At 46.9% G+C, this 27,370-nt stretch overlaps 1 protein-coding gene across 2 annotated transcripts in view; it reads left to right on the top strand.

The window, feature by feature from the left end:
* SLK (STE20 like kinase) overlaps positions 1 to 19,444 on the top strand; it is a 322,672-nt gene extending 303,228 nt beyond the window's left edge. For both annotated transcript variants that reach the window (XM_030202789.1, XM_030202788.1), the window contains one exon: positions 18,509 to 19,444. In XM_030202789.1, the coding sequence (XP_030058649.1) occupies positions 18,509 to 18,649 (141 nt within the window). In that variant the 3' untranslated portion in view covers positions 18,650 to 19,444. The remainder of the gene's footprint in view (positions 1 to 18,508) is intronic.
* Positions 19,445 to 27,370: the final 7,926 nt, after the last annotated feature.

Below are 27,370 nucleotides of genomic sequence, written 5' to 3'. Positions count from 1 at the left end.
CTCTCTGTCCAGCAGGTGGAGGGACATCTCTGTGTAGCTCTGGTTTGATCTGGCTACTGGTGTCCTTTGGGCCTAGTTTAGCACAGTTGAATGGCTGTTTGTAGTTTCTGGTGTACACCTGATGGTGTCAGGTCCCTCCCAGTCTCCCCCTACCTTTCCTCCGTCGCCCGGGGCTATGGGCCTGATCGGGTGTTGCCTTTCTCTCCTGAGTAAAAAAAAAAAAAAGTAAGTGTTTCTTTAAGAGACTTTGTTTTTGTTTAGTCATATGGATTTGCTAGACGGGCTGCCGAGTCTGTTTGAGGGGCAGGCATTTGTGGAGCATGTTAGTGTCTTCTGAGGTGGCTAAGCGCTGCTCCAGTGCGGGGGCCGGAGAACAGCGTCGGGGGGAGTGTGAGTCATGCCGCCGTCAGCCCACAGTGGGTGTTCTGCGCGACGGAGGTTCCCCTCAGGCATCCGGTGAGTCAGAAGCACAGGGGATAGTTTCGGCGGTTTCCTCGGGCAGTTAGTGCAGCGCTCGTCGGCGGGCGCCATTTTATCCTCTCAGGCGCGACCAGCTCCGCAGGTGGCGGTTGACAGGAGGCACAGCGCGCTTCTGTGGCTCAGGCTCTGATGGAGGAAAGCAATTTAGAGGAAGCAGGGGAGTCCCTTTCAGTTCCTTTTTTCCCGGATTTTGTTTTATTAATGCACAATGCCTTTCTTCTGAAGAAGTCAGGAGCTTTTCTTCAGGCAGCCCCATCTCTTCTTCAGGAAATTTCGGTTGCTGCAGCCTCTCAGTCTTTCCTGCCAAAATGTTCCCCGGGTGGAGATTTTGGATACCAAGGAGCTATCTGACACAGATGGCATGGTTTTGTCTCCAGGCTGTCCCTCAGAATCATTGGATTTGGCAGATGAGTTCACCCTGCCTTCTGAGGAGGGGGATAACCCGACGTCAGGGGCTAATTTGAAACCTTCTGAAAGGAGCAACTCTAAAAACGGAAAACTTGTGGTGTATAATAGATTGGAAAAAACCAGCTCATACAGCAGATGCCTAAAATGATGTGACTCTTTTTTTTTTTTTTTTTTTTTTCCAGGTTTGACAGTAGCGCATATGCTTGCGTTGTGTTAAGAGTCACATCATTTTAGGCATCTGCTGAATGAGCTGGTTTTTTCCAATCTATTATACATCACAAGTTTTCTGTTTTTAGAGTTGCTCCTTTCAGAAGGTTTCAAATTAGCCCCTGACGCAGCCCTTGGTGGGCGAAACACGGCCTGTTTCGGGTAATTTGTTTACATACGGTATCTTCAATAAAATCTTTCTGATGTTATATTGATCTGCTGGCTTCTTTTTCCATATTGGATTTTGCAGATCGTTTGCCTTATTGTTTTTTGGGACCCTTTTTTGCAGTTATGCCAGCCAAGAAGCGATCAGAGGTTGCACGATTAGCAGCCTGAGTGTGAAAAAGGAGCGTTAAGTGCGCACGTGGTGCAATGATGGCAATCCAGTTGGAGTCAGGAGAGAGTATATCAGAGAATGAAGCTCTGCCCTTAGACCAGCAGCAGAGACAAACTGTTGGGGAGTATTCTGACCCTACTAAAGGAAACTTCCAAGAGTGGGAGGCTGATGTCAAGAGTGTTTTTCAGTCGGTGGAGTGGAGAAAAAAGGAGGACATTAAGATCATCAGGAAGGCCATAGTGAAATTGGCTAACCGCATAGAGGATGTGGAGCAGAGGGTAGGAGAACAGGAGGAGTTGTATTGTGGATCTCTAAACAGCAACAAAAGAAATGCAGAAAAAATACCTGGACTTGCTGGGGTGCATTGAGGACCTCAAGAATACGTCCAGGAGAAATGATGTGTGCATCAGGGGAAGTCCAGACACAGAGGAGTTTCACGATGCTGAGGAGGTGGTGTAATGCACTTAGAGAGGTGATGAACTCTGGAGAAGAGGGGGATGAGGGAAACCCCAGACATCACATTGCAGCAGAGGAGAGAGTTTAAGGATGTGCTGGTCAAACTAGAAGTGACTTTTCCCCTTTGGACTACTGATAACAATTGGGGGCAGTCATAAGACAGTAACAACTATCCAGGAAGCATAGCAATTACTCCAGGAGGGGCTGTTGATTACATGACCAAAGCCAACCCAGCAAAGTCTGCACAATGATTGGCGCAGTTGCGGTGGCAGGCGGTGAAGATGCCGGGTATGAGGAGAAGAGGTCAACACTGGGAGGTGAAACAAGCCACTAGGATGCAGAAGGATGTAGGCTGAGGTTCATACTGCGTAATTATACAAGAGTGGATGACAGTTATGGACTTTGAGTTTGGAAGACAGGTGAATGGAAGTGTTGGGGAAGTGAAAACTTGGGATGAATGAGAGAGATGGCATAATACTTGTGGGGGTTGTGATGGTAATGAAGATGGGGCGGAGAAGGACAGTTAGGGTGGTAAGGGGGGACTTTGTTGTCACGCTGGTAATCCAGAAAGATATCCGAGAAGGAAAGGGAGGGAATGTGTTATCAAGGTGGAAGTGAGTGGAGATTGAAGGTGAAGTATAGGCGGGTGGAAGGGGGTAGTTTATACGGAACAGGGGAGGAAAAGGAGGAGGGAGGAAGCAAGGAAAATATGACATATGTCATGTTTGCAATGGGATTTGGCGAATCTTTTGATAGGGTGACGATTTTGTCGGTCAGTGGATCGAAGTTTGTCCAGATTCGGTCTGCTGGGTATTCATCGGGGATTGGGTCCAGACCGTCAATGAATTTTTCATGATCTGTGGTGTTGTGGTAACGTGAGTCGTAATTTTATAATTTTCTCATTGAAGTATTTAGCAAGGTTGACTGCTGATGGGATGTCTGTGTTGGTTGTGGTAACTGGTGTGGTGTCCAGTAGTTTATTCACAAGTTGGAAAAGTTTATGAGTGTCTTTGTAGTCTGGGCCTATTTTGGTTTTGTAGTGTGATCTTTTGGTTTGTCTTATTGTATATTTGTATTTTCTTTGCGTTTGTTTCCATGCGTTAAGTGTGTTTTCATCTTTCACTTTTTTCCATGCTCGTTTGAGTCTCCTAACTTGTGTTTTTAATTTTTTCAGTTCTTCATTGAACCATGGTATCGAGCTGTGTCTTCGTGAGGTTCTGGTTTGTAGTGGTGCAATTTTGTCTAATATGTTCCTGCACCTATTGTTCCAGTTTAGGAGGTAGTGTTTGGAGTCTGTTTGTGTTATCCATTCGTTCTTGTAGATCTGTTGCCAAAATATTACAGGGTCGATCTGGCCTCTCGTGGTGTAGGTTGTGTGTTCTTGCTTGTGGTATGAGCCTTTTTTTCACCATTGTAGGGCTAGGTTTAGTTTGATGTGGTCAGACCATGGTATGTCTCCATTTTGTATCTGTTAGTATTAGGTTTGATTCTGAGGACAGTGACAGTTTGTATGTGATGAGGTCAAGTGTGTGTCCTTTAACATGGGTAGCTTGCATAATAGGCCAGTTGAGGTCCCATAGTTGGAGGAATTCCTTGCATTCAGGTGCATTGGTTGTGTTAGGGTCTTCAAGGTGTAGGTTTATGTCTCCTATTATAAGTAGATTGGAGTTGGATACACAGGTATTCGATATGAAATCCTTGAAGTGTGGTTGGCATTCTTGCCAGTTACCTGGTGGTCTATAAAACAAGACAACGTTAAGGTGGTCAAGCAGGGTGGTATGGTGGATTCTAACTGAGGCGATTTCAAGATTTGGTGTTATGGACTCGGCTGTTGTTGTTACGGTGAAGTGGGATCTATAGATTAGTGCTATGCCTCCTCCTCTTTTTTTCTTTTCTTGTCCAATGAGTGATTTTGTAGCCTGGGGGGGGGGCAACGTTCTAGAATTATGGGGTCCTTCTGGTCGTGGATCCAGGTTTCACTGATGAATAATAGATCGAGGTTGTCTGCCGTGATCTAGTCTGTTGTTGTTGTTTTTTTGACTGCTGATCTGGCATTTATGTATCCCACTTAAATTGTTTGGTAGGGGTCATCTGGGTTCGAGGTTGTGTTGATTTTCATTAGTTGTCTATTCTCCTGTAGTGTGGGTTTATTGTGACCTTTCTTTCCTTTGTAGTGTTTTTGTCCACATATGGTAGTTCTTCCATTGTCTTGGTTGTTGTTATTCTGGTGAGGTGTGTTGTATCTGGGTAATTTATTGAGTTTGTGGATTGTGGGTATAATGATGGTGGCCGTAGAGGGGGTGGTTATTGTGTGGTAAATTAGGGATAGTGAGTAAATTATTAGGAGTAGTTTGGTGGTGTTCATTTTGGGTTTGTTAGTCAGTGGTAGTGGTGACCGGTTTGATTGTTTAAGAATGATTGACTTAGTTGGATAAGTTGGATAAGATCCAAGGACACTAATTACCTGTTATTATCTCTTGACTATTGCTGTTTAATAGTTACTTCCTATCTTATTCCCAATTTATATAATTGCTTTTTATTGCACTGTAGCCTTACTACAGATTTATGTAAGCCACTTTGAGCTGCAATCAGTGGGAAAATGTGGAATATAAATAAGTGTTCCTAGGGTTTGGTTTGCTGGCTAATATGTTAATGTTCTCCGAGGACAAGCAGGCTGCTTGTTCTCACTGATGGGTGACGTCCACGGCAGCCCCTCCAATCGGAATCTTCACTAGCAAAGTCCTTTGCTAGTCCTCGCGCGCCCGCGCGCACCGCGCATGCGCGGCCGTCTTCCCGCCCGAAACCGGCTCGAGCCGGCCAGTCTTCTTTCGTCCGCACTCGGTACGGCTGTGTTTTTGCCGTGTCGAGCCCCGGAGAGTCGACCTCGCGCGTCCGTTATTCAGATCGACGTGTTTTTTCTTCGGAAAAGGTTTAAATTCGTTCGGAAAGTGCTCCGAAAACCCCCTTGGGTTTCGTTTGCCCCTTCCCATACTTCCAGTCTTTGCCCCGGTAAGTTTTCTTTCGTCGTCGGGGTAGGCCTCTTTCGGCCTCGGTCGAGATTTTTTCTCCCTCAAAGTTTTGGTGCTCTAATTCGTCATTTCGGATTTTGACTTCGCCGGCGTGATTTTTCCGCCCATGACATCGAAGCCTTCCAGCGGCTTCAAGAAGTGCACCCAGTGCGCCCGGGTAATCTCGCTCACTGATAGGCACTCGTCGTGTCTTCAGTGTCTGGGGGCCGAGCACCGTCCTCAGAACTGTAGTCTGTGTTCCCTGTTACAAAGGCGGACTCAGGTAGCGAGATTGGCCCAGTGGAACGTTTTGTTCTCGGGCTCTTCGTCGGCATCGACACCAAGGTCATCGAGTGCATCGACGTCGTCAGCGTCCAGACCTTCATCCTCGGCCGCCAGTGCATCGAGGCATCGGCCCTCTGCATCGGAGCCGAGACATCGGATAGCTGCATCGACGTCGGTGGTACCGGGACCTCGTCTGCTGATGTCGTCGGACGGTGGTGCATCGTCAGGAGTGCAGGTGAGGGCTGTCCATTCCCCTGCTGGTGGCGGTGAGCCTTCGGGTGGGTCTCCCCCTACCCTGAGGGCTCCTGCGGTACAGCCCCCCCGAGATCGACCTCCTTCGACCTCGGCCCCGAGGAAGCGACGGCTGGATTCTACGTCCTCCTCGTCGGTGCCGGGGAGCTCCGGTGACATGCTTCGGAAGAAGTCGAAGAAGCATCGACACCGGTCTCCTCCCCGCGTCGGCACCGAGAGCTCTGGGTCGCCGAGGGAGTCGGCACCCAGCAGGCATCGGCACCGAGAGGACCGCTCACCCTCTGTTCAGGAGGTGTCGATGCGCTCCACTCTGGACAGCCCGGAACAGCCTCCACGCCCGGAACAGGTTCTGACGTCGACGCCTGCATCGACCTCCATGCCTTTCTCTGCAGCCGCTCTGAACGAGAGCCTCCGGGCCGTTCTCCCAGAGATTCTGGGAGAGCTGTTGCGCCCTACCCCTCCGGTACCGACGGTGCTTGCGCCTCCGGTACCGTCGAGCGTGGCGCCGGCTGGCCCATCGCCCGGGGTGAGGTCCCCGACGTCGGTACCGCGTGCGGTGCCGGCTGCGGCCACCTCCCAGGAAGGCTCCCCGACTACGTCGGCGGAGGGAGCTTCGCCGATGCGGGCGAGGGAGTCTACCTCTCGACGCCCCCATCGTGGATGTGGCTCCACTGAGTCGAGCCGGGCGAGGTTGAAGACACAGGTTCGTGAGCTTGTGTCTGACACCGAAGGTGAGGCCTCGTGGGAAGAAGATGAAGACCCCAGATATTTCTCTGACGAGGAGTCTGAGGGTCTTCCTTCTGATCCCACTCCCTACCCTGAAAGACAGCTTTCTCCTCCTGAGAGTCTGTCTTTCGCTTCCTTTGTCCGGGAGATGTCTACGGCCATCCCCTTCCTGGTGGTTGTGGAGGACGAGCCCAGGGCTGAAATGTTTGAGCTCCTGGACTATCCTTCTCCACCTAAGGAAGCGTCCACTGTTCCCTTGCACCATGTCCTGAAAAAGACATTGCTTGCGAACTGGACCAAGCCATTAAGTAATCCCCACATCCCCAAGAAGATCGAGTCCCAGTACCGGATCCATGGGGACCCAGAGCTGATGCGCACCCAGTTGCCTCACGACTCTGGAGTTGTGGATCTGGCCCTAAAGAAGGCTAAGAGTTCTAGGGAGCATGCTTCGGCGCCCCCAGGCAAAGACTCTAGAACCTTAGACTCCTTTGGGAGGAAGGCCTACCATTCCTCTATGCTCGTGGCCAAAATCCAGTCTTACCAGCTCTACACGAGCATACACATGCGGAACAATGTGCGGCAGTTGGCGGGCTTGGTTGATGCGCTCCCCCCTGAGCAAGCCAAGCCTTTTCAGGAGGTGGTCAGGCAGCTGAAGGCGTGCAGAAAATTCCTGGCCAGAGGGGTGTATGACACCTTTGATGTTGCGTCCAGGGCCGCTGCTCAAGGTGTGGTGATGCGCAGGCTCTCATGGCTGCGTGCCTCCGACCTGGAGAATAGACTCCAGCAGCGGATTGCGGACTCGCCTTGCCGTGCGGACAATATTTTTGGAGAGAAGGTCGAACAGGTGGTAGAGCATCTCCACCAGCGGGATACCGCATTCGACAAGTTCTCCCGCCGGCAGCCTTCAGCATCTACCTCTACAGGTAGAAGATTTTTTTGGGGAAGGAGGACTGTTCCCTACTCTTCTGGCAAGCGTAGGTACAATCCTCCTTCTCGACAGCCTGCGGCCCAGGCTAAGCCCCAGCGCGCTCGCTCTCGTCAGCAGCGTGCGCCTCAGCAAGGCCCCGCGGCTCCCCAGCAAAAGCAAGGGGCGAGCTTTTGACTGGCTCCAGCAGAGCATAGCCGACATACAAGTGTCAGTGCCGGGCGACCTGCCGGTCGGGGGGAGGTTGAAAGCTTTTCACCAAAGGTGGCCTCTCATAACCTCCGATCAGTGGGTTCTCCAAATAGTCCGGCAAGGATACACCCTCAATTTGGCCTCAAAACCTCCAAATTGTCCACCGGGAGCTCAGTCTTACAGCTTCCAGCACAAGCAGGTACTTGCAGAGGAACTCTCCACCCTTCTCAGCGCCAATGCGGTCGAGCCCGTGCCATCCGGGCAAGAAGGGCTGGGATTCTATTCCAGGTACTTCCTTGTGGAAAAGAAAACAGGGGGGATGCGTCCCATCCTAGACCTAAGGGCCCTGAACAAATATCTGGTCAAAGAAAAGTTCAGGATGCTTTCCCTGGGCACCCTACTTCCCATGATTCAGGAAAACGATTGGCTATGCTCTCTGGACTTGAAGGATGCCTACACACACATCCCGATACTGCCAGCTCACAGACAGTATCTGCGATTTCAGCTGGGCACACGTCACTTCCAGTACTGTGTGCTACCCTTTGGGCTCGCCTCTGCGCCCAGGGTGTTCACAAAGTGCCTGGCTGTAGTAGCAGCGGCACTTCGCAGGCTGGGGGTGCACGTGTTCCCATATCTCGACGATTGGCTGGTGAAGAACACGTCCGAGGCAGGAGCCCTGCAGTCCATGCAGATGACTATTCGCCTCCTGGAGCTACTGGGGTTTGTGATAAATTACCCAAAGTCCCATCTTCTCCCAGCACAGAGACTCGAATTCATAGGAGCTCTGCTGGATTCTCGGACGGCTCGCGCCTATCTCCCAGAGACGAGAGCCAACAACTTGTTGTCCCTCGTCTCGCGGGTGCGAACGTCCCAGCAGATCACAGCTCGGCAGATGTTGAGATTGCTGGGCCACATGGCCTCCATGTGACTCCCATGGCCCGCCTTCACATGAGATCTGCTCAATGGACCCTAGCTTCTCAGTGGTTTCAGGCTGCTGGGGATCTAGAAGACGTGATCCACCTGTCCACGAGTTTTCTCGAATCCCTGTATTGGTGGACGATTTGGTCCAATTTGACTCTGGGACGTCCTTTCCAAATTCCTCAGCCACAAAAAGTGCTGACCACGGATGCGTCTCTCCTGGGATGGGGAGCTCATGTCGATGGGCTTCACACCCAAGGAAGCTGGTCCCTCCAGGAACGCGGTCTACAGATCAATCTCCTGGAGTTGCGAGCGATCTGGAACGCTCTGAAGGCTTTCAGAGATCGGCTGTCCCACCAAATTATCCAAATTCAGACAGACAACCAGGTTGCCATGTACTATGTCAACAAGCAGGGGGGCACCGGATCTCGCCCCCTGTGTCAGGAAGCCGTCAGCATGTGGCTCTGGGCTCGCCGTCACGGCATGGGGCTCCAAGCCACTTATCTGGCAGGCGTAAACAACAGTCTGGCCGACAGACTGAGCAGGATTATGCAACCTCACGAGTGGTCGCTAAACTCCCGAGTGGTGCGCCAGATCTTCCAAGCGTGGGTCACCCCCTTGGTGGATCTCTTCGCATCTCGAGCGAACCACAAAGTCCCTCAGTTCTGTTCCAGGCTTCAGGCCCACGGCAGACTGGCATCGGATGCCTTCCTCCTGGATTGGGGGGAGGGCCTGCTGTATGCTTATCCTCCCATTCCTCTGGTGGGGAAGACTTTGTTGAAACTCAAGCAAGACCGAGGCACCATGATTCTGATTGCTCCTTTTTGGCCGCGTCAGATCTGGTTCCCTCTTCTTCTGGAGTTATCCTCCGAAGAACCGTGGAGATTGGAGTGTTTTCCGACCCTCATCACTCAGGACGAAGGGGCTCTTCTGCATCCCAGCCTCCGGTCCCTGGCTCTCACGGCCTGGATGTTGAGAGCGTAGACTTTGCCTCTTTGGGCCTGTCAGAGGGTGTCTCCCGTATCTTGCTTGCTTCCAGGAAAGATTCCACTAAGAGGAGTTACTTCTTTCTATGGAGGAGGTTTGCCGTCTGGTGTGACAGCAAGGCCCTAGCTCCTCGCTCTTGTCCTACACAGACCCTGCTTGAATACCTTCTGCACTTGTCTGAGTCTGGTCTCAAGACCAACTCTGTAAGAGTTCACCTTAGTGCAATCAGTGCATACCATTACCATGTGGAAGGTAAGCCGATCTCAGGACAGCCTTTAGTTGTTCGCTTCATGAGAGGTTTGCTTTTGTCAAAGCCCCCTGTCAAGCCTCCTACAGTGTCATGGGATCTCAATGTCGTTCTCACCCAGCTGATGAAACCTCCTTTTGAGCCACTGAATTCCTGCCATCTGAAGTACTTGACCTGGAAGGTCATTTTCTTGGTGGCAGTTACTTCAGCTCGTAGAGTCAGTGAGCTTCAGGCCCTGGTAGCCCAGGCCCCTTACACCAAATTTCATCATAACAGAGTAGTCCTCCGCACTCACCCTAAGTTCTTGCCAAAGGTCGTGTCGGAGTTCCATCTGAACCAGTCAATTGTCTTGCCAACATTCTTTCCCCGTCCTCATTCCTGCCCTGCTGAACGTCAGCTGCACACATTGGACTGCAAGAGAGCATTGGCCTTCTATCTGGAGCGGACACAGCCCAACAGACAGTCCGCCCAATTGTTTGTTTCTTTTGATCCCAATAGGAGGGGAGTGGCTGTAGGGAAACGCACCATATCCAATTGGCTAGCAGATTGCATTTCCTTCACTTACGCCCAGGCGGGGCTGGCTCTTGAGGGTCATGTCACGGCTCATAATGTTAGAGCCATGGCTGCGTCGGTAGCCCACTTGAAGTCAGCCTCCATTGAAGAAATTTGCAAAGCTGCGACGTGGTCATCTGTCCACACATTCACATCTCATTACTGCCTGCAGCAGGATACCCGACGCGACAGTCGGTTCGGGCAGTCAGTTCTTCAGAACCTGTTTGGGCTTTAGGATCCAACTCCACCCCCCGAGGGCCCTGTTTGTTCTGTTCCAGGCTGCACTCTCAGTTAGTTGGTAAATTTTTTAGGTCAATCTCAGTTATGTCCTCGCCGTTGCGAGGCCCAATTGACCATGGTTGTTGTTTTGAGTGAGCCTGGGGGCTAGGGATACCCCATCAGTGAGAACAAGCAGCCTGCTTGTCCTCGGAGAAAGCGAATGCTACATACCTGTAGAAGGTATTCTCCGAGGACAGCAGGCTGATTGTTCTCACAAACCCGCCCGCCTCCCCTTTGGAGTTGAGTCTTCCCTTGTTTCTCTTTTGCTACATACGAGACTGGCCGGCTCGAGCCGGTTTCGGGCGGGAAGACGGCCGCGCATGCGCGCGAGGACTAGCAAAAGACTTTGCTAGTGAAGATTCCGATTGGAGGGGCTGCCGTGGACGTCACCCATCAGTGAGAACAATCAGCCTGCTGTCCTCGGAGAATACCTTCTACAGGTATGTAGCATTCGCTTTAATGTCAATTTCCATATCATCAAGCTGATCAATCCATAGACTGGTGGGTTGTGTCCATCTACCAGCAGGTGGAGATAGAGAGCAAACTTTTGCCTCCCTATATGTGGTCATGTGCTGCCGGAAACTCCTCAGTATGTTCTCTATCTCAGCAGGTGGTGGTCACACACAGCAGCAGCTCTGGCTAGGCCTCCAAGCCTAATTCTTAGGTTTTGTTGAGTGCCTGGGGTTGAGGGCTCTTTTGAGCAAGTGCAAACCTGGTGGTGCCAGGTCCCTCCTTTTCTCCCCCCTCCCGCTGGCTCCGTTAAAAAAAAAAAAAAATTTTGAACGTCCTTAAAGGCGTTTATTTCGACGTTTATTTAAACGTTTATTGCAGCTACTCACTGGGACACCAGGTCGTTACAGCTCGGAGATGCAAGCAGGTAATTTTTACCTTTTTATAGCGGGCAGGGGGTTCCCCGATTCTTCTCCCCGTGGCATATGGCGTCGGAGGGCGAGGGCGCGAAGAGTCGCTCCCCGGATCGCTTGAGCGCTTCTAGAGGGGATGCGGGGGTCTTAAAGCCTGATTCGCCCTTGTTGGGTGACAGTTTTGTGACCGATGAATGTCCCGGTCCTTCCTCCGGTGTGGCGGTTTTTCCCGCCATAAACGCCCATCCCCCGCTCCTCGCCTCCGCCATCTTGGCCGGCCACGCGGCTCGGACGGCTTCTTCTTGGGCCGCCCTTGAGGTTGGAGACATTAATGCCATGAACGCCCTTAATTTGGGCGACGGCACAAAAGCGGCTAAAGTTAAGCGCCGTTCTTCCCGCGCGGCTCCTTCGCGGAGTGTCACGCCGGACGCCATTTTGGATGCGCAGCATGTCTCTCCCCCGCTCTTGCGAGCGCCGGTTGAGGGTGCGTCTAGGGCTGTAGCCCAGGCTGCGGAAGTGCACAGTCTGGGGGGTTTCTCCCCCGAGTTTGTTTTGCTGCTGCATCAGGCCTTCCTTATGCAAAACGCTGCCCCTGCTCCCTCGTCTGGTAAAGAGGTTGAGGTTCCCAGAGGTAAACGCCCTCGGGTTGATTCCCAGGCCTTGGAGGACTTTGTCTCCTCCGATGTAGATGAGGGCAGCGTATCTGAGTTCTCCCAACGGTCCTTTGCGGATTCCTTGGAGGAGACGGATCCCCGCTCGGATGGAGCGGATGACCCCTCTGCAGCGCGGCTTTTTAGCTCAGAGGATTTGCCCAACCTGTTGATACAGGCCATGGACACTTTGAAGATTTCCTCTCCGGAGGACGTCTCTCCCTCAGCCCCTGTTGGCTCTGCCATTATGCTGGGGACGAAGCGCCCGCCTAGAACCTTCCACGTGCATGATGCCATGCACACCTTAATTTCGGCTCAATGGGATGTCCCGGAAGCGAGCCTTAAAGTGGCTAGGGCTATGTCCCGCCTCTATCCTTTGACTGAAAGTGAACGTGAGGCCTATCTGTGGCCTACCGTGGATTCTTTAATTACTGCGGTGACTAAGAAAACGGCGTTGCCGGTGGAAGGTGGCACGGCCCTAAAGGACGCCCAAGACAGAAGATTGGAGGCGGCCTTAAGGTCGTCCTTTGAGGCGGCTGCTTTAAGTTTGCAGGCCTCAGTTTGCGGCTCCTATGTGGCCAGGGCGTGCCTGACTATGGTGCAGCGGGCTTCCCCCTTGGATCATTCCTTGAGGGCTGATTGGCCGGCCCTGGAATCGGGCTTAGCCTATTTGGCAGACTTGCTGTATGATGTCTTGAGGGCCTCAGCTAAAGGCATGGCTCAGACAATCTCTGCGCGGCGGTGGCTTTGGCTGAAACATTGGTCTGCTGACCACGCCTCTAAATCCCGCCTGGCTAGATTGCCTTTTAAAGGCAAGCTGCTCTTTGGGGTCGAGCTGGACAAAATCGTGACCGATCTCGGCACGTCTAAGGGCAAGAAGTTACCAGAGGTCAGGGCTCGGGCTAGTACTCGTCCCGGTACCTCCAGAGGACGGTTTCAGGAAGCCCGTCGGTACCGCTCGGGCAGGTCGGGTTCCTCTGCCCCCTCTTCCTTTAAGAGGAATTTCTCCCCCAAGCAGCATTCCTTTCGCAGAGACCGCCGTCCCGGAGGTGCTCCCTCCGGTCCTCCCCCAGGGTCTCGTACCCAATGACGGGGCCTTGGTCCACGCCCCAGTGCAGATTGGAGGACGGCTGTCCTCGTTTCTGGGCGAGTGGACCACAATAACTTCAGACGCTTGGGTGCTGGAAGTCATCAGAGACGGCTACAAGCTAGAGTTCTGCCGACCCTTAAGAGACGGGTTTGTACTCTCTCCCTGCAAGTCTCCGGTCAAAGCTGTGGCAGTGCAGCAGACTTTGGACAATCTGATCCGCCTGGGTGCGGTCGTTCCGGTGCCAGAGAGTCAGCTTGGCAAGGGGCGTTACTCCATTTACTTTGTGGTACCAAAGAAAGGAGGTTCTGTCCGGCCTATCCTCGACCTCAAAGGGGTCAATCGGGCCTTGAAAGTGCGGCACTTTCGCATGGAGACTCTCCGCTCTGTTATAGCGGCAGTGAAGGCAGGGGAGTACCTGGCATCCTTGGACATCAAGGAAGCGTACTTGCATATTCCCATCTGGCCTCCTCATCAACGCTTTCTGCGTTTTGCAGTACTGGGCCGACACTTCCAGTTCAGAGCCCTCCCGTTCGGGTTGGCTACTGCTCCGCGGACCTTCTCCAAAGTAATGGTGGTCATCGCGGCCTTCCTGCGAAAGGAAGGAGTACAAGTCCATCCTTATCTGGACGACTGGTTGATCCGAGCCCCCTCTTATGCAGAGTGCGGCAAAGCTGTGGACCGGGTAGTTGCTCTTGAGCTCCCTGGGATGGATCATCAACTGGGAGAAAAGCCAGCTGCGCCCGACTCAGTCCCTGGAGTATCTGGGAGTTCGATTCGACACCCAAGTGGGCAGAGTGTTCCTGCCAGACAATCGGATTGTCAAGCTTCAGGCTCAGGTGGACCAGTTCCTAGTAGCCTCTCCTCTTCGGGCTTGGGACTATGTGCAGCTGTTGGGCTCTATGACGGCTACGATGGAAGTAGTGCCCTGGGCCAGGGCTCATATGAGACCACTACAACAATCTCTGCTGCAGCGCTGGACTCCGATGTCGGAGGATTATGCTGTGCGCCTTCCCTTGGACCCAGCAGTGCGCAAGGCGCTGAGCTGGTGGATGCAGACAGACAAGTTGTCTGCGGGAATGCCTCTGGTGACCCCGGAGTGGATTGTCGTCACGACGGACGCCTCTTTGTCGGGCTGGGGAGCCCACTGCTTGGGAAGGACAGCGCAGGGGCTCTGGTCTCCTGCAGAGGTAAAGTGGTCTATCAACATCCTGGAACTCAGAGCCATTCGGTTGGCGCTTTTGGAGTTTCTCCCGGTACTGGTGTTGAAGCCGGTACGGGTCCTGTCGGACAATGCCACGGCTGTGGCCTATGTCAACCGCCAGGGAGGTACCAAGAGCGCCCCTCTAGCCAAGGAGGCTATGAATCTATGCCAGTGGGCAGAAGCAAACCTGGAGCAGCTGTCAGCGGCCCACATTGCCGGAGTCATGAATGTCAAGGCGGACTTTCTCAGTCGCCATACCTTGGAGCCCGGAGAGTGGCAGCTATCTTCTCAGGCGTTCTTGGACATCACGAAGCGCTGGGGCCAGCCAAGCCTAGATCTGATGGCGTCATCGGCCAATTGCCAAGTGCCGCGCTTTTTCAGCAGAGGACGGGACCCTCGATCCCTGGGAGTAGATGCTCTTCTCCAGCAGTGGCCGACTCGAGCTTCTCTATGTGTTCCCGCCCTGGCCCATGTTGGGCAGGGTGCTAGACCGGGTGGCAAAGCATCCCGGCAGGGTAATCCTGGTGGGACCGGATTGGCCCAGACGTCCCTGGTATGCGGACTTGATCAGGCTCTCAGTCGACGATCCTCTGCGGCTGCCAGTGGAGCAGGGCCTGTTACATCAGGGTCCCGTGGTGATGGAGGATCCCTCCCCCTTTGGTCTTACGGCCTGGCTATTGAGCGGCAGCGTCTGAGAAAGAAGGGCTTCTCAGACAAGGTCATCGCCACTATGCTGAGAGCGAGGAAGCGCTCTACTTCTACTGCTTACGCCAGGGTTTGGCGTATATTTGCAGCGTGGTGTGAAGCAGGCTCACTTTCTCCCTTCACTGCTCCAATTTCTTCAGTGTTGGCGTTCCTGCAAGAAGGTCTGGAGAAAGGCCTGTCGCTCAGTTCCCTTAAAGTCCAGGTAGCGGCTCTGGCTTGCTTCAGGGGACGCCTGAAGGGTGCTTCCCTGGCTTCGCAGCCAGATGTGGTGCGCTTTCTCAAGGGAGTTAATCACCTGCGCCCTCCTCTGCACTCAGTGGTGCCTGCGTGGAATCTCAACCTGGTGCTAAGAGCATTGCAGAAGCCGCCTTTTGAACCCTTGTCGAGGGCATCTCTGAAAGACCTGACGTTGAAAGCAGTCTTTTTGGTGGCTATCACTTCAGCCAGAAGAGTTTCCGAGCTCCAGGCACTCTCATGTCGAGAGCCCTTTCTGCAGTTCACTGAGGCAGGAGTGACTATTCGCACAGTGCCTTCCTTCCTGCCCAAGATTGTTTCTCGCTTCCATGTGAATCAGCAGCTCTGTCTCCCTTCCTTTCGTAGGGAGGACTACCCAGAGGAGTACTCTGCTCTTAAATATCTGGATGTGAGACGAGTCATCATCAGATACTTGGAAGTGACCAATAAGTTCCGGAAATCGGATCATCTGTTTGTCCTGTTTGCAGGTCCTCGTAAGGGTCTGCAGGCTGCTAAGCCTACAGTGGCAAGATGGGTCAAGGAAGCCATTGCAGCGGCTTATGTGGCCGCGGGGAAGGTGCCGCCTATCCAGCTGAAGGCTCACTCCACTAGAGCTCAGGCGGCCTCGATGGCAGAGGCCGGGTCCGTCTCCTTGGAAGAGATATGCAAGGCGGCAACTTGGGCTTCGGCTCATACATTCTCCAAGCATTACCGCTTGACTGTGGCTGCACGGGCGGAGGCCCGGTTTGGAGCTTCAGTGTTGAGGTCAGGGATTTCAATGTCCCGCCCTGGGTGAGTACTGCTTCGGTACATCCCACCAGTCTATGGATTGATCAGCATGATGATATGGAAGGTAAAATTATGTATCATACCTGATAATTTTCTTTCCATTAATCATAGCTGATCAATCCATAGTCCCTCCCAGATATCTGTACTGTTTATATTCTGGTTGCATTTCAGGTTCAAGTTTAGTCTTCTGTTCCTGTTCAGGAGGATCTTCGTGTTCAAGTTTTTTTTTCGATTGAATTCTTCAGGAGTTGAGACGATTTTGTGTTACAGTGAGCTGCTGCATTCCTCTCCCCTCCGTTTTACAGGGCTGGATTGAGATCTAAATTCTGCCGGCGCTCCCTCCCGCTTCGTGCGGCAGTAGGGCAGCCTTATATCCCTCCCGCTTCGGCGGTGATAGGGTCAGCCAGCTCCTCCCACGGTTGCGGTCGCAGGATAAGCCAGATCCCCCCGCATCGGCGGGTGTGGTGTCCCTCCCCCGCTTCGCGGGGATGAGCTGGACGGATTCCCCTCCCCCACTTGTGTGGGGATGAGCTGGGTTGATTCCCCTCCCCCTTTTCGGCGGTGGTGAGCTGGGCAGAGTGTCCCTTTGTGGCTGTAATTCTCTAAGTGCTGAGTCCTGCGGATGGAGCTTTGATATCGACATACTGAGGAGTTTCCGGCAGCACATGACCACATGTAGGGAGGCAAAAGGATTGCTCTCTGTCTCCACCTGCTGGTAGATGGACACAACCCACCAGTCTATGGATTGATCAGCTATGATTAATGGAAAGAAAATTATCAGGTATGATACATAATTTTACCTTTCCGATCTGACGAAGAAGGGCAACCTTCGAAAGCTAATCAAGAAATGTATTAAGTTATGTCCAATAAAAAAGGTATCATCTTATTTTCTTTTCCATGTTTTATTTTGTTTGATTTCTATTGATAAAACATTGAAGAAACTCATTATTATCCTTGCCAGGCAAGGCTGATTTGAGCAACTACTCAGGATTATCTAGTCCCACCATATCATTGTCATCTCCATCTAGAGAAAGGGTGTCCAACTTCGGCCCATGCCAGGTCGGGTTGTCAAGATTTCTTCAATGAATATGCATGAGATCTATTTGCATATAGTGGAGGCAGTGCATGGAAATAGATCTCATGCATATTCATTGGGGAAATCCTGATAACCTGACTGGATTGCGGCCCTTGAGGACCAAAGTTGGGCAGCCTTGAATAGAGCTCTACCTAGAATGTCCTCTCCAGTTGATTTCATGTTAATTCTTATCAGGATTAAGACTATAGGTTTAAACAAACTGTCAATATGTGTTAAGTATTTTATTGAAGTAGCTACTGAAGTCCTTGAAGTTATACAGAATAATACTCAGGTTGTTGAGTATTGATACCACTATTTTTATTAATGATTTCTTGCAAAGTAAAACACTACAAAATGTTACTGTCCTGATTTTTGTCATTTATAACATTAATTATACATTATATAATAAAATTGGTAAATATAAAGAAAAACTGTACCATTCCTATCAGGTAAGTTACTTTCTGCTGTAGCCTTTCCTACCTAAGTGTGGGAATACTACATATTTTGTGGTTTATCCTGTTTTCTTCTAACAAGTTGGAAAGTATGGTTGTAGGAGACCCTAGAAAACCCTAAGTAAATTGCCTTGATCTCCCAAATTGCTTGAATCTATTATCTAATCTCAAAGGCCACAGAGACTGAAGACCCTAGTAAGAGAGTGACTTGTACTGGATTGATACCATTCATATGTTTAATCCACTGAGGATACTTGTAAAACAAAATGTAATTATGTCTCTTCCAGTAGCAGGAGCTCAATATATTCACATAATCCAGCTACCTGTCCTTTTGAAGTTTCGCACTTAATTCTCTTTTAAAGCTTTCAAAAAAAATGGGAACTGGGTTATTAAATGTGATCTTTAGAGAGCCACAGTGCTAAGCCACTTTAAAACTGTAGGAGCATTGTATAATGATGGCGTTGACTAATGACACCACAAAAGACCAAATTTGTCTTCTCATCTTAGTAAGTCACAACAGCAAAATGCTGAGCTTCTATGCATGATGGCAATATATTCCTAGTTTATCCTTTAAAGCAGTTGGGTTTTCAGCAGTTCCCCAATGAATATGCATGAGATCTATTTGCATGCACTGCCTCCATTGTATGCAAATAGATTTCATGAATATTCATAGTGAAATCCTGAAAACTCGACCCTGGCAGTGCCAAGGTTGAACATCCCTGTCTTAGGGACCCTTTTACAAAGCAGCTGGCCCCAGTACGCGCCATTTCCTGCTCTAGAGAAAGTTGGCCCAGATTTTTTAGTGTTGCGCTAACCCGACGGTATTCAGGCAGCACCACGTGCTACCCAGTTACTGCCAGGTTAGCACAGGAGCCCTTACTACCACCTCAAAAGGTGGTGGTAAGTGCTCCCCCCGCAAGGCCACGTAGTAAGAGCAATCTTACCACATGGTCATATCTTTTTGTTGACTTTTTTTTATCTTTTGCAGTAAAAAAGGTCTCAGCATGCGGCAAAAATGACCCTCACCACTAGTGCAGGGCCCTTTTTACCACAGCTTGGTAAAAGGACCTGTTAGTTTATTAAGGAAAATTGCTTTCATTGTTTTTCAGTATGCAGTGTATCAGTTTTACTTAAATGTAAAGCATTGTAACCAGTTTTATTTTCTTTTTTGTTTTTTGTTTTTTTTTCAGGCCCTTGAAGAGGAATTTGCTAGAAAATTACAAGAGCAAGAAGTGTTCTTTAAAATGAGTGGAGACTCAGAATGCCTTAACCCTTCCACACAGAGTAGAATTTCAAAATTTTACCCAATCCCCAGCCTGCACTCCTCTTGATCATGCATTTATGTTTTTGTTCTGAAGCTCAAGGATGGCTTTCCTTTTCCTTTTTTTTTTTTTTTTTTTGGGGGGGGGGGGGGGGGAGTGACATGGTGATGGGCATTCTGTCACCTCCAGATCTCCAGTTTCTGCAATTGACAGTAGACAAGCTGCAATGCCTTTGTGGAGACATCTCCTTCCTGGTGTTTTTCTTCCATTTCTTTGCGTGAGAGAAACATAGTGGAATGAAGGGCTGGCTGTTTATTTTATTTGGTAACCCCCTTCTATAGAATTTCATATATTGTGGTTTTGTTCTATTTAATGCAAATTTTAACTATAGTGGTATTCTGACATCAAATTGACTTGGGAAATATATTCCAACTGGTGAAGAAGTCACAAAATGTAAATGATTTACTTAAAATATCAACTACATATCATAATGCATTTTACTGTATGTTCTCTTCTTCAGCCTCGTTTAAGACAAAAGTGGATTCAGGCAAAAGTGAAGTAAAGAAGATTCCTCATCAAACAAACACTGAAATGGTTTTTACCCTTTGTGACTAATTTTATAATTTTGGCAGTTACATATTACCTTTAAAACAGATGCTATTGGGAAGGCATAAACAACCACTCAGCCAGACATTCTACTAAATGCTTGGTTGATTACCTTCTTCACCAAAGGGGTGCTAGTTACATAATCTGAGTGCCTGAGCTACTAAAATGTACTAAAATTAGGAGTATTATTTTACTGTTGAGAAGTCTCTCTGGCATTGATGTTACTTTTAATAAATTTTATATATGTGTATATATATATATATATATATATAAATTCTTGCTGCTACTTATTGTCAAAAATCCTCATCTTAAAACTTGTTTGCACTAAAACATAAAAGAAACTAGTAATGTAGAGTGAAGTTATGTTTCCCCTACAGATCAGACAGGTTCAGTATATATTACTCAGCAGAACTGCTGTATACATGTGTGTCTTTCATACAATTTCATTAATATTTTATTCTGTTTTGGGCTTAGCACGCTATAACGCAGAATCTTAACACACGACAAGCCCAAAATGCTGCATAAAGAAAGAGCATTCCCACTATTTTTTATTGCAGGTCATGTATTAACATTCAGATTAATGTGTGGTACTTGCCCTGGTTAAAGCAGAACCACCTAGCCCCTCCTACTTAGTAGGTGGTAAGTGATCCCGTTTTCACTCTGTTAACCACTTAGCTCACAGTAAGTGTAATGTGCTAGCTGGCTAATGTTTCCACAACTAGTCTCTGCACATGCCATGACCCCTGACAGAAAAATTCAGTAACCTGTGATTTTTAAAGTGCAGAAACAGGCAAACTATGGAAAAACCCCTTGATGCCATTGCACTGTAGTCTGTTTCCACATGTTAATCCCCGGATTCTATATATCACGCTGAGATTTCCATGCATAAATTGAAGCGTATTCCATAACAATACTCATAACCTAATTGGTTAACAAGCCAATCAGTGCTGATAATTGCCAATTAGCAACCAATTGACACTAATTGGCATTAATTAGAATGTATGCGCAGAATTGTCTAGGCATATTCTGTAACATGTTAAGTGTAAATTCTAAGTTGCATTCTTGAAAAGGGGGCATGGCCGTGGGTGTGGAATGGGCAGGTCATGGGCGCTCCTAAAGTCTATGCGCATTCTTATAGAATACACCTAGTCTGTGCCTAATTTAGTCATCTGCATTTACACCAGGTTTTACTTGGCGTAACCTCCCATAACTAAATTTATTTGCACATACAGGTACTCAGTTTATTTTATAAACCACAAAGAAATTTACATTTACTCTATAAAGTAAACCTAAATTGAGGCATACTTTATAGAATGTGCTCAGGCGAAGTTCATTTCAGTGCAGAATTTTTTGGCATGATATATAGAATCTAGTCCTAAGTCCTTAAAGCCCTTTAGTAAAAGGGCTTTATGTTTCCTCAACTTAACTTATAAATAATTTGTCTTTGTAATCAAATTATGACAATAGAAGTGTTTGAAACTATTAAGTCAATGTTTTGTATAAGGGATTATAAAGTTAAATATTTAGGATAATTTTAGAAGTAAATGCTTACATTTTTAGTGTGTTTAACTTTTAATTAACTACACTGCCTGAAGGGGAAGATAAAATATATTAACTGGTCACAGCAGAAATGCTGTAAAACTTTATTATATAGTGAAAAAAGGTTACCTATGTTTATTTTAGCACATTGTTTTGATGGTTCAGCGATATGTTAAAATCATATCAAGACAGTATTATTAGCTGTGCTTCAGTATGCTGAAGATTCATTTGTAAACTATTTGATTCCTGTTCTTTTTGCGTCCTGGCATTGTTACACCTGAATTACATTAACTACTTTTCCTTAAGCTTGCTGACCTCTATTTCAGGCTGAGAGTCATATTGATTTTTGTCATGGGTACTGCTGTTAGACAGGTGAGGGACCCCATGTAAATTAATTATAAAAATTTACTACATGTTTAATTGGAACTTTGAAATAGAATCTTTTATTTTTTCAATGAATACATACAGTAAACATTCTTGGAAAATGCATGCTTTGAGTTTAATTTTGTGTGAATGTTTTTAACTTTTTTATAGATTGCCTTAATTTACATTAGTGTGTTAAATGTGTGTCTTATACTTTGTATAAGTTTACATACTGTATTATTATTCTTTGCTGTTTAATATTCTGAAATGCTATGGTGTAAAATATCTTCAGTCTTAACTTCATCTGTACCTTTTATTAAAAACAAATTACTGCATTTAATGTTGTTAATACAAAAAATAGTTAATTCTGAGATCAAGGAAATTTTATGTTGAACAGAATTTCAGATCATGAAAGTAGACTATAAAGCTAATAAGCACAGAGGGAATTAAAGTAAATCCAGAGAGCATAGGCTGTATAGAATTTCTTCAGGAGAGGCAAATGAACAGACTTAAGAATAAGCCTGGTGATCTTAATCTGCCATGATATTCTGTGTTGGTAGCCTTGTGCAATATTTTAAATATTTTAACCTCTCTTCCCGAGGGACACCTTTCGTAAACTACTACAATCAGTGGTCCTAAGCAACGGAATATATGCAGGATTCAAAGAATAACTCACTAAAAAAAACTCCAGACCGCCCAAAACACAGCAGCCAGACTGATATATGGTAAAACACGATTCAACAGCGCTAAACCCCTTTGAGAAAAGCTGCACTGGCTTCCAATCAAAGAACAGATCATCTTCAAAATCTGCACCTTAGTCCACAAAATCATCTACGACATAGTCCCAGGACACATGACAGACCTCATTGATCTACCAACTAGAAATATCAGCACGATCATACCTAAACCTACATTACCCAAACTGCAGATGGCTAAAATACAAAACAACTCGCGCATCTAACTTCTACATAAGCGCACAACTATGGAATGGACTCCCACTTGCAGTGAAAACAATACATAACCACCTAAACTTCAGGAAATCATTGAAAACCCACCTCCTCAAAAAAGCTTATCCCACTGATCCAACATAAATCCCCACACCCAGCAACACAAGATAATCTATGATCGTACCGGACAACTTACTGTCCTCGACCCCATGACGCTTGAAACACTTCTACCTGTGACCATAACACAAACTTGTATTTGTTATCAACCGTAATGGCAATTGCCATTACGATACTTTGTAAGGCACATTGAGCCTGCAAATAGGTGGGAAAATGTGGGTTATAAATGTAACAAATAAATATTTTGTTTTTAACAGGTTGTTTGAATTATTGAGATGATACAAAGTTCTTTATTCAACCGGAGGTAAAACTTTGCTATTTTAGTAAACAAATTATTTCTTTGCTTATGGTAAAAGTTGTAAGGATCCCACTATCATTGCAGTACTTTGTCTCAAAAGCAAAGACTCTCCCAGTGAGCCTAGTCTTTCCTAGAGCTGAGCCAGGATTCTGGCTACTTCAGACTTTACACTTCTTTACTGTTCCACCTGACAGCTTTTAGTGCAGTTCTCTAAACAGATAACAGTTTTTTAAGAAGTTACTCTGTAAATTACCATGCAAATATTCGTTCTGAAAATATTCGTTAGAAAGATTCTTTAGATTAAGAGTAAAAGGTTTTTGATGACTATTTCTTATTAAGAATTACAATAATAATTTTAAATGGTTTCTGGCATTGAAAGGTCTAAACATTGTGCTTTGCATGAAGGACTTTATTATTGCACAGATCCATCTGGAAAAAAAAAAGAAAAGAATGTAATAGGGTAATAGAAAGCTGTTCTTTGTGTTTACTAGGCAGCACTTCCAAAGGAGAGAACATGCAGTCAATACATTCTATAAAAGATTTTACTCAGGGAACCTGCTTTTTCATAAAGGCACAAGCTGAGCTACTCTGATTTACCGCATTGTATCTGTGTATGCAGTGCTGCAAAATCAGGACTGATTCAGCCTATTCTTGATAACATGGATCTCTGAAGCCATCTGTGTTTTGCTGTTAACATTGCTTTTTTTTTTTTTTTTAAATTTGTAAGAAGAAAAATACAAGTGTCCTTTTTTAATATTGCATGGCTTTTTTTTTATAGTTCTTAAGTTTTGTTTATAAACAATCAGTTCATGTACATTTGTGGTAATGAACAGTGGTTAGTCCAGGTCACAGTGTACACCCCTAGGGGTGCTCGTGTGTGTTGAGGCCCTCTAGTGGCTCCTGTCCGGTGCTCTTCACTAGGCCTCACTAGCCCTTGGCTTCTGATCAGGACTCCAGCAGGGCTTCTCCCAGTAACTTGCAGGCACCCACCTCAATATCCTGGGCTCCTTCTCCACTCAGGGTGACTGCTCTGCCATGCCTTCTTCCCACTGGAAATCCTTTCCGGTTACATCCACTGGGACCCGGTCCCTCTTCGGGTTCCTGGACAGTGACACCCTGCACTTGCCCTGGGATTATAACTCTGATTTTTCAGCCTTCACCAATATGCAAATGAGACAGTCAACATATGCAAATTCAATTTATTATTACTTTGCTTCACTCTTGTGGGAACAACTTCTTCACAAGCATTACTCCTTTACAAGTTTCTTCTTCACTGAGCCCACGCTCTTGGGAAGACCTGGATCTCAGTTTAAACAGCCTCCACCCCTGGACAGGACTTTCTTCATTCACTACAACTTTACAGTCCTGTCCTCCACCCCACGGCTGTTAGTTACTTTCAAACACCACACTGGTCCATCAATACCATGTCCATTAACAGGTAAGTAAATACCTTCTGGGTTCTTTTGAGGAAACTTTCTCTCTCAGCTTCTAGCCAGTCTCTTCCTTCACTTTCTCCTTGGATTGACTTCAGGCTCCATTCCTTCCAGGTCCCCTGTCTCCTCTTCTCCAGCTCCTCAGTAGGTACTGTTTAAATAGAGCTGCTAATAGCCCCCCACACCCTTTCTGGGCCCCTCCTCGTTCTGGAAGAGTCCAGAGCCTTCTGTGGGCCTTCTCTCTTAAAGGGGAATCCTCTGCTATGGGTACTCCCAGGTTCAGGCCTTGGCTGGAGCTCCCTCTACTGGCCCCTTCAGGTCATTACCCTCATGTCCCATTGGAGCTCCCTCTAGGGACCATATCATGGCATTTTCCCTGTTTCAGGCGGAGAGCGCCCTCTGGCGGCCTCCTCAGGGAAGGGCAGTCACTGTGTTTATCACAACAGACAGTACGCAAAGCACATCCCTATTTTGTTTAAAGAAAACAAATTCTTTATTGCAATAAGATTTTGTGCAACACTGGAATAATTATTTTAAATACGCTGTTGCATTGTTTCTTTATTTCACCATTAACATTTTAAAATACCAAAATAAACAAGTAATTTATTTTAAGAGTATTTTCCCTTGAAATAATAACTGGTTTTGAAAATATGTTAAAATGTATACAAGCACTTGGTTTATGTGGTTCTTCAGACCACAGCAGTTTGTAGAGAAGATACCATGTGTATCTCTTCTCTGATGATACATACTAGAACTAAAGTGTGGAGAAGGTGACTTTTGCAGTAATGGCAGGGTTCTGCCAACACAAGAGCAGGGCAAATGAGATAATCTTGAATAATTTTTCTTTTTGGCCCTCGGTTGATGAGGGAAACCAGCGTTGCCTGTGCAGTTTGACTGAAAGAGGGGGAAGGAGAGGGTTACATGATATGGGTGAAAGGAAAACATTTAAGAGCAGTAAATGCTATCAATGACTTTATTCTCTAAGTTTTGCTAATTGTTTTTATGCAACTTAGACACGTGAGCCACAAAAAAACAAGCAGACGAGAAATACCATGGTGATAGGCAGTGTTTAAAATTGCAAGCCCAAATTACAATCGTTTTCCTCATCTTTTGTTTCCACTTAAAATGTTCTTCTTAAATTATTCCATAACCACCGGCTTAATATTTTACTGAGAATTTAAGTCAAAAAGCATGAAAGACTGGTGTTAATCAGCATAAAATAAATTTAGATCAAGATGCTCTCAGTAGTGTGGCTTTCAGTATCATGTGTTTATACCAAAAGACTTACAGCATGTCACTCATCACTGACCAAAAGTTCTATTTTCATAAATGCACTCACAATAACATTCAAATATTTAGTATTTCCACTATATATACTCAAATGACTAATAGGGAGTGTCGGATTGGGGACTTAACTGACGTTTCGCTAAGCGCTGTATCAAGGATATGCCCCCAAAACAAAAAAAGGAGAAAATGCTAAATTCTCCTAGAATACTTACAAAAAGTATACAAAAAACCTTTCAGGAGTCATACATAATAGATAACTGCCAGCTATCTGATAACTTTCATTTTAAACATCAGAAAATATGGCAGTGGTGCCTTTTTAAAGCTATTTAAACTACCCACTTAAAAACATCATCAGCTAATATTAATGAACAGAAACTCCTCCCACGAACCTCCCTCTAAACTAGCGCCTTCCACTCTACTTCCTGATTCAAACCCTTAGGGGCCACAGAATTAAGAGAAAAACTTCATTTTTGCTCCCTAAAGTTCAACTTCTCAACAGAACCACCCTACAGTGACAGTCCAATCACACACCATTTTAAATCAGAGAGAGGATGAGATTTGAGTTCTCTTCCCAATGAACTACCAAAGGGGCCTGTTGGTTATGAGTCAGAATACAAGATTTGTTTTCAGTCAGTCTGGTTTCTTGGGGGGGGGGGGGGGGAGACTTACTGCCACTGATTGAAAATATTTTTTCAATATTTCTGCTAGCACCAGAAATGGAGCGCAAGGTGGGGGCGGAACTCCTGTCAGCACCCGCATTGACCTAACGGTAGTTCCAGGTTGCCAAGTGGCAACCCTTTAGTAAACAGACCCCTAAATATTAATCGAACAGTGTTTTGAATTCTGTACATTAATTTTGAGGAGATACCCGAATAGAGAGAATTGCAATAACCCAGTTGTGAAAGAATCAACTGAACAAGTACTCTAAAATGTTCCCTTGAAAAGTATGACCAATCCAAGCACAACTGTTGAAAAACAAAATGTTTAGCAAGGTTGTGGGGCATATGAGACCATTATAGAGTGTTCATCAACTCTCTGTCGATGGATCTGTTTCATAAAGGCAGTCTTTTCCCAATACGTGCATATTTATTTATAGAGCCCCAAACTGATTTTGGGTACCCGTAGATAAGAGCAATTTCATATTGGAGCACTGTCACTAACTTGTAGTCCCTTTCAATTCAATGTCCACTTTAACAATTTTAAATTTTTCAGCAGGTTGGTGGAATTGTTTCAATAGGCCCCTTATGTGGCCTATTTATGTGGCTCCTTACTGTATGTATTGTCTTAATTTCTCTTGCCATCCTAGAGTTTCTAAAATTTCCTTCATCCTCTATAATGTCTGTATTGTTTTTCAGCATGCTATATCAAAGGATCATGTTTTTCTTTTCTCCATTGTATATAAAGACATTGCAGCATTTATTTGTTTGTTTTCCATCCCAGAAAACTGATACATAAACGGTTACAAATTAAATTTGTAAGCACACAAACTGTTTTACTTATTATTTTAAGCTGCTGTGCATGCTTTACTACCACCCATGCATGAATACATGTCCCACCACAACACATATGACATTTTTGCATGGGAATGTAACAGTATTGAGGCAAAGAGAAAAGTATTTTACTAGAAAACACTTTACAGGTCTTCATACCTTTTCTCGGATTGATGATTCTAAGCCATGTACTGTGCTAAATCTCTTATGGTTATATAACATGTGAATATATTATATCAAATGATCATTTCTCCTTTCTTTGTTGTATGTCAAAACAAAGTTCCATTCCTTATTCTTTTAAATCAGTCCACTCACAGGATTTGGTCACCCTGCCAACAGATGAAGCCAGAACCACAATTCCAGCAACAACATCACTGTGCTGAGGAGGTGATACTTGTAAGTTATTTGCCAGTGTTTTCTCCATCAGCTAAAAGCACATGGTGGGCTGGTTTAGGAAGTTTGAGCGATTTCCTGGGTTTCCAGGTTAAGCAAGGTTTGGTCCAGATCCTATTACTACATTATTTGGACTAAAGCACTTTGAAGCTACCAGGGTAGCAGTAGACTTGAAGACTGTCTCTTCTAGTTAAGCAAGTTTTGCTAGGACTCAATAGGAGTGGACTAGGGTGTTTTTGGCTCACTGGGCCTCTGTCATTGGCAGCCACTGATTGAGCAGAGGGATGGCATCCTATGCTGGTTGAGAAGGGTCACCC

This window comes from Microcaecilia unicolor, chromosome 5 (assembly GCF_901765095.1).
Source record: "Microcaecilia unicolor chromosome 5, aMicUni1.1, whole genome shotgun sequence".
In the NCBI taxonomy this organism is placed as follows: domain Eukaryota; kingdom Metazoa; phylum Chordata; class Amphibia; order Gymnophiona; family Siphonopidae; genus Microcaecilia; species Microcaecilia unicolor.
The sequence above is the reverse complement of the archived record's forward strand: the minus strand, read 5'-3'. Positions and strand labels throughout refer to the sequence as shown.